We start from the raw sequence: 8,006 nt of genomic DNA, 5'->3' as shown, positions 1-8,006 counted from the left end.
ATTGGCTGGGCTGGGTTCTTTTGTCCTCTGACCTGGAACGTTCGTACTGTTACTGGGTCTTTCCCTGGCCCTGTTGGAGGGGGGGGGGTGAAGCCTGGTCCGCCCAGTGCCACAACAGAGCCATCGTGTCTCTGGCTCCGCGCGGGGCACAAGCCGGTGGTCTGCTGCCTGTGTTTTACAGACACACACACCCTAGCCTGTGCTGGTTGAGCCCCATGAACATGCCTGGCAGGAAGGAGGGGTGAGGGAGTGAGGAAATGAGCCATTTGTTTCCATCTTTAAAAAAAAAAATGCTCTCTCATAACCACAACCAAAGATGGAGGCAGCAGCATTTAGCAAAGTGACTGTTGCAAATGTTTCTACTTTTAATTCTGAAGAATGATCCGCATTGAGTAAACTAAAAGTATAGCACCAGATCAGCTGGTGTCATTTCCAAAGCGGTGAAGGGAGTGCAAGAGTGTCTGGGATGATTATTTTCGTAGGAGACTTGGCACAATCTTGTTAATTGCGAAGGAAAATATGTACTGGTAAGGCATATTTTGATGAGCCTCAGAGGTAAATCATCTATGCAAAGACAATCCAAAGAGGGTGTGAACACTACTGGAAACGGCAAAATCACCCTAACTCTTTACACAAGACCCTGTGTTGTAATTCCATGGCAAGCTGGACCTCAGTCCTTGGCTAAGGATGAATTATTGGGATTCTGTAGCAAACTACAGATATGGACTTGTACAATAAATGCAGCCCTGGACAGCATGCTCATTCTTTCTCACCCCTCCATTCTGCTGGGACTGGACTCTGTGTGTTTCTCCCCAGGCGTGGGTTTTTAATGTAATTTGTTGCTTTAAGTTAGAAACCTTTTGTTCCTAGACTTTCTAAATTAGATACACATTTTTAAAAAGCCGGTGAAAATGCCTTGGTTACAGGCATACACTAAAAAGTCTGATTTTAGTTTTCTGAGAATATGAAGTCTGATCTCAAGTCTGTTAACTTAGCACTGTGGGACTCCTGGGTTCTCAAAGGGCGGTACAGGAGAGCAATGAGGTTATATGACACCCCTGGTTACCAGTGGCATACGACACTCCTGACACTTCACAATACCCAGTGTGCAGTGATGCGACGGGGCTAAACAGCCCATGGACACATGGGAATGAAGGTGTACAGGTGCCAAGTACAATGGGTTGAAGCCATCAGTCCCAAAAGTATAAACCAAGTCTAGTTCAGCCCCCAAAGGAGCCTGCACCATGTCAGGAGACTCCCAAGGGGACAAGCTCCTGAGTACTCTGGGCTACAAGTTGGGCCAGACCCTGGGTGAGGGCAGTTACTCCAAGGTGAGGGTGGCCACCTCAACCAAGTACAAGGGCCCGCTAGCCATCAAGGTTGTGGATCGGCACCGGGCACCGCCCGACTTTGTAAACAGGTTTCTGCCACGGGAGCTCTCCATCCTGCGGCTGATCCGGCATCCTCACATTGTACAGATCTTTGAGTTCATCGAGGTCTGCAATGGGAAACTCTACATCGTCATGGAAGCAGCGTCCACTGATCTGCTCCAGCTGGTGCAGCAACTGGGGAGAATTTCTTGTGTCCCCGAGGCCCGGGACATCTTTGGACAGATTGTGAGTGCCGTGCGCTACCTTCATGACCGGAACCTGGTGCACCGGGACCTCAAGTGTGAGAACGTCTTGCTCACCTCTGATAGCCGCCGGGCAAAGCTCACAGACTTTGGCTTTGGCAAGGAGGCACATGGCTACCCAGATCTGAGCACCACCTACTGTGGATCAAGTGCCTATGCCTCCCCCGAGGTGCTGCTGGGCATTCCCTACGACGCCAAGAAGTACGACATATGGAGCTTGGGCGTGGTGCTCTATGTGATGGTGACCGGCTGCATGCCCTTTGATGATACCCACATCCACAGCATGCCCCGCCGCCAAAAGAAGGGGGTCCTCTACCCTGACAGTCTTCCCCCTCTGCCTGAGCCCTGCAAAACCCTCATTGCCCAGTTGCTCCAGTTCAGTCCAGCCTCCCGGCCTGGAGTGGGACAAGTAGCCAAGAACAGCTGGCTGAAAGGGGAAGTCTAAAAAGAAGCAACTTTTCCATTCTAGTTCCACATAGTCCAGCTGAGACACCAACTGTGCGGAGCTCCAGCAAGAGCGGTGTTTATCATGTGGAGCAGTTGGCAGGAGGTTTCTGAAAAAACTGACCACATGAAGCTGGTGAGGGTAATTAACTAAGCAACAACCATGTGGTGTTGCTGACAAGGAGGGATTTAAATGGATAACAGTCACACCAAGTTGTCAGCTGTGGATGGACTCTGAGCACATGGAGCATTGAAGTGCTGCCTGCTAACTACCACGTTTGTAGTAGAGCCCCTGGGCAGCGTGCAGGAAACTGCACTCCTGGCAGCTAGGTGTCTTGGACATTTCACCAGAGTCCATTGTGCTCAGAGATGCAGGTAGCTGGAAAGAGAGACTATTTGCCTGCAATCTCCATGACTGTGCAATAAACTCTCTCTGTTCTTTGCTGCTGCCTCACAGTGCTGCTCCCTGCGTTGTGCCCAGCCAAACAGGACAGGGTACGGTATGAATCACATTCGCATTTATGGAAAGAACACTGCAAGGAGTGTGTGGGTGGGTTCACCTTACATGAGATCTTATAACCCTTTTCCCTTCTGTCTTAATTCTTATTCCATCTATGCGCGAACCTTTCTTTTGGAACTAAAACTTAATCTAAATAGCCACCTGCTTTGGAGAGGTTCAAAACCAAACCTGGAGCCCAAGCCAGAACCGAAATCTACATCCAAACTCCCTGAACTTTGGGTGTATCCTGACATCCAGATTTCACACCACATTTGCTATCCACCCCATCTAGTGACAGCCAAAGCGTGGCTGCATAGGGCATAGCATTTGGCCTTGTCTTTTAATTTCTACATTCAGAAATTTTTAGATGAACGCAGTTATAAAACATCTCCAGCCATGTTCTGAAGCACGCTGGCCATGCTTGAGTCCCAGTCCCTTGCATGCACATGTTTAATTTTACCCTGTGAAGTATCCCCATTGAGGTCAACTCACATTGCTTAAAGAAAAGGAGTACTTGTGGCACCTTAGAGACTAAAAAATTTATTAGAGCATAAGCTTTCCTGAGCTACAGCTCACTTCATCGGATGCATTTGGTGGAAAAAACAGACGAGAGATTTATATACACACACACAGAGAACATGAAACAATGGGTTTATCATACACACTGTAAGGAGAGTGATCACTTAAGATAAGCCATCACCAGCAGCAGGGGGGGGAAAGGAGGAAAACCTTTCATGGTGACAAGCAAGGTAGGCTAATTCCAGCAGTTAACAAGAATATCAGAGGAACAGTGGGGGGTGGGGTGGGAGGGAGAAATACCATGGGGAAATAGTTTTACTTTGTGTAATGACTCATCCATTCCCAGTCTCTATTCAAGCCTAAGTTAATTGTATCCAGTTTGCAAATTAATTCCAGCAGGATTGTCTGGCTATGTAGACTCCCTCCTCAGGCCCTTCGTTACCAGCACTCCCAGCTATCTTCGAGACACCACTGACTTCCTGAGGAAACTACAGTCCATTGGTGAACTTCCTAAAAACACCATCCTAGCCACTATGGATGTAGAAGCCCTCTACACCAACATTCCACACAAAGATGGACTACAAGCCGTCAGGAACAGTATCCCCGATAACGTCACGGCTAACCTGGTGGCTGAACTTTGTGACTTTGTCCTGACCCATAACTATTTCACATTTGGTGACAATGTATACCTTCAAATCAGCGGCACTGCGATGGGTACCCGCATGGCCCCACAGTATGCCAACATTTTTATGGCTGACTTAGAACAACGCTTCCTCAGCTCTCGTCCCCTAATGCCCCTACTCTGCTTGCGCTACATTGATGACATCTTCATCATCTGGACCCATGGAAAAGAAGCTCTTGAGGAATTCCACCATGATTTCAACAATTTCCATCCCACCATCAACCTCAGCCTGGACCAGTCCACACAAGAGATCCACTTCCTGGACACTACGGTGCTAATAAGCGATGGTCACATAAACACCACCCTATATCGGAAACCTACTGACCGCTATTCCTACCTACATGCCTCTAGCTTTCATCCAGATCATACCACTCGATCCATTGTCTACAGCCAAGCGCTACGATATAACCGCATTTGCTCCAACCCCTCAGACAGAGACAAACACCTACAAGATCTCTATCATGCATTCCTACAACTACAATACCCACCTGCTGAAGTGAAGAAACAGATTGATCGAGCCAGAAGAGTACCCAGAAGTCACCTACTACAGGACAGGCCCAACAAAGAAAACAACAGAACGCCACTAGCCATCACCTTCAGCCCCCAACTAAAACCTCTCCAACGCATCATCAAGGATCTACAACCTATCCTGAAGGACGACCCATCACTCTCACAGATCTTGGGAGACAGACCAGTCCTTGCTTACAGACAGCCCCCCAATCTGAAGCAAATACTCACCAGCAACCACACACCACACAACAGAACCACTAACCCAGGAACCTATCCTTGCAACAAAGCCCGTTGCCAACTCTGTCCACATATCTATTCAGGGGATACCATCATAGGGCCTAATCACATCAGCCACACTATCAGAGGCTCGTTCACCTGCGCATCTACCAATGTGATATATGCCATCATGTGCCAGCAATGCCCCTCTGCCATGTACATTGGCCAAACTGGACAGTCTCTACGTAAAAGAATGAATGGACACAAATCAGACGTCAAGAATTATAACATTCAAAAACCAGTTGGAGAACACTTCAATCTCTCTGGTCACTCGATCACAGACCTAAGAGTGGCTATCCTTCAACAAAAAAGCTTCAAGAACAGACTCCAACGAGAGACTGCTGAATTGGAATTAATTTGCAAACTGGATACAATTAACTTAGGCTTGAATAGAGACTGGGAATGGATGAGTCATTACACAAAGTAAAACTATTTCCCCATGGTATTTCTCCCTCCCACCCCACCCCCCACTGTTCCTCTGATATTCTTGTTAACTGCTGGAATTAGCCTACCTTGCTTGTCACCATGAAAGGTTTTCCTCCTTTCCCCCCCCTGCTGCTGGTGATGGCTTATCTTAAGTGATCACTCTCCTTACAGTGTGTATGATAAACCCATTGTTTCATGTTCTCTGTGTGTGTGTATTTAAATCTCTCCTCTATTTTTTCCACCAAATGCATCCGATGAAGTGAGCTGTAGCTCACGAACGCTTATGCTCTAATAAATTTGTTAGTCTCTAAGGTGCCACAAGTACTCCTTTTCTTTTTGCGAATACAGACTAACACGGCTGCTACTCTGAAACCTCACATTGCTTAAGTACAGGTTTCAGAGTAGCAGCCGTGTTAGTCTGTATTCGCAAAAAGAAAAGAAGTACTTGTGCCACCTTAGAGACTAACAAATTTATTTGAGCATAAGTTTTCGTGAGCTGTAGCTTACAAAAGCTTATACTCAAATAAATTGGTTAGTCTCTAAGGTGCCACAAGTACTCTTTATTGCTTAAGTAGTGTTTGCAGAATCAGGGCTTCAGTTTAGAGAGGGAAGGGAGAAGATGTGTATACGGGAGGAGTCTTTTTCTCTCCCTAAACCTCAAATTATCTGAATCCAGCCCTGCCTTGAATTTCAATCAATCATTGAGGGTGCAGAAGGATCAAGGACACAACCCAGTCCTGCCCGTGCTGGTTGGCTATTTGTTCCAAACCCTCCACCCTGTTCTTCCATCTAACTAATCCTCTCCTAACACAAACGCCACCAAAAAGATTTAAACAACAAACTCAGACCAAATATTGTGGCACTACCATGGCATTTGCCACTGTCTTGTTCATTCTGCATGTGCGTGGGGCCTTGTCTACCTGGGGAAAACTATTCAATATAATCTGAGGTGTGAATTTAAATCAACGTAGCTATACCTGCATGACCTTCCCATAGAGAGATACTGATTCCAATAAGAAAAGGAGTACTTGTGGCACCTTAAAGACTAACATATATATTTGTTAGTCTCTAAGGTGCCACAAGTACTCCTTTTCTTTTTGCAAATACAGACTAACACGGCTGCTACTCTGAAACCTCTGATTCCAATATGAGAGTGACCTTTTTTACTGTAGCTGCTGGAGCTTAGGAAGAGGCTTAAGCTAAACTGAAAAAAAAAAAGCTTCTCTCGTAGTGGAATAAGCATGTCAATATAAGGGGTTGTGCTAGTACATCTTTATCGATATAACTGGTAAAACTTTCCCATAAGGCTTTATATCCTTTCCTCTACCTTTTGTCTGTCTTGTCCATTTAGATTATAAACTCTTATTCTGTTTATACAGCGCCTAGCACAATGAGGCACCATTCTCAGTTGGCTTCTAGGCACGGCTATAATAAACATTAATACTAATAAATAATAAAGTCTGGGATGGGAAAAACCACAGACCCGCCCCAGCTCTCTCTCCCTGGGAGAAAATTGTGGAGGGGTCACAGACCTGCTCTGAGTCTCAAGCATTGAGTTACAGCATGGGGGGAAAAAGATGGGGAGGTAGATCATAGACCTGCCACTCATTTGCAAGGAGGAGATGCCCTCATTTTGGAACTACAGACTTGTTGAAAATACTTCTATTAAAGAAAGTCACAAGTAAAGAAGAAAAAGAACTAGGGTGAAGTGTTATAAAGATACAGTGACTGAACGTAAGCAAGAGTTGCTTGTAATCAAGTACCAGTGGAAAGAATGAATAGCTATCAGGGAAAACAGAATAAACTTCAGCATAACACAGGGGGTCAATAAGGTACAAATAATATTAAATCAGGTGGTTTGGCCACTAAGATGTTTGAGTCAGCGTGGTTGAAAAAAGGTAGCCAGATTGCATAATACTGGTTGATTTTAATCACATCTCTTGAGAAAGCTTTTCTAAACCAAGTTACCCAACGCCTCACAGAGCCATTTGCCTACAGTAGGGTCACAGAGGCCATGCCACTGCCTGCGATAACAAGTGGCAGCAATCAGGAGGAAGCACAGAAGGGAATCAGCTTAGTTTAATGATTAATGTTAAAGCAGTGCTTCCAGTTTCTCCTTCCAGGTTGACCAACCAGTCCGAAGGCTTACTGGCATGTAGCTGTGCAATAGCTGGGACTGGAGGCTGCTTCCAAGCACAGGTAGATGGCCACATGCTAGGTCTACTCTAGCTAGTGCACTAAAAATAGCAGCATGGCTGAGGGAGTTCCAAACCTGCTGCAAGTTCTATTTCTGAGGGAGGTTACAGACCATGCCCAAGCTCCGCACAGTGGAGCTTGGCAGTCCCAGACCTGCTCCAAGTTTTATGCACTTAGTGGGTGGAGACATGTCAGATTTGTACCATATCTTACTCATCACTTATGGCTGGAGGAGAGATGAAGACACATAGACCTGCCACAAGACTAATTAGCAGGGATATACACGTGCCTTATGCAATAACTTTAAGACAATGTTTACGCTGTCTGTCCCTCTACTGGTGAAATATTTTGCTCTGTTTCATAAAGAGACATTTAAAATCTTACTTTTTTTTAATCTTCCTTCAAATTTTTCATTTCTTGAGTGCAGCCTGGATAATATCTAACAATAATTAAAAGGCTGCCATTTACTAAAGACTTTCAAGGTAATATGCAAAGAAAACATTCTTCTTTCTTTCTTTCTTCTTGGTGGTGTTGCTTCTTGATAGTGTACAAAGAAACCTTGATTTTTTTTCAACTATTTTTTTTCTGCTTCTTTTTAGCCTTAGAAATGTCAGGAAATCAAGTCTTATTTTCAGAGACCTGTAACAACTTTCTCAGCCCTCAGCTAAAGGGGCGGGGGCAGGGGAGCAGTCTTCCACAAAGGGCCTGACAATCCAAATCCTTCTGGTCCCACTGACAATTAGCTCCTACTATTCTCCAGGCACGTGCACCCGGCATGGCAAGCACCCCTAATGAATTGCACAATTGGGACCTACAGCTGA

The 8,006-nt window shown here is 45.6% G+C and overlaps 1 protein-coding gene across 1 annotated transcript; it reads left to right on the top strand.

The window, feature by feature from the left end:
- The first annotated feature begins 1 nt into the window (after position 1).
- On the top strand, positions 2–3,071 carry LOC119863426 (testis-specific serine/threonine-protein kinase 6-like). The gene has a single exon (XM_043505492.1). The coding sequence runs from the start codon at positions 1,245–1,247 to the stop codon at positions 2,076–2,078; it is 834 nt and encodes a 277-aa protein (XP_043361427.1). The 5' UTR covers positions 2–1,244; the 3' UTR covers positions 2,079–3,071.
- Positions 3,072–8,006: the final 4,935 nt, after the last annotated feature.

Source organism: Dermochelys coriacea, chromosome 11, assembly GCF_009764565.3.
Source record: "Dermochelys coriacea isolate rDerCor1 chromosome 11, rDerCor1.pri.v4, whole genome shotgun sequence".
Classification (NCBI taxonomy): Eukaryota; Metazoa; Chordata; order Testudines; family Dermochelyidae; genus Dermochelys; species Dermochelys coriacea.
The sequence above is the reverse complement of the archived record's forward strand: the minus strand, read 5'-3'. Positions and strand labels throughout refer to the sequence as shown.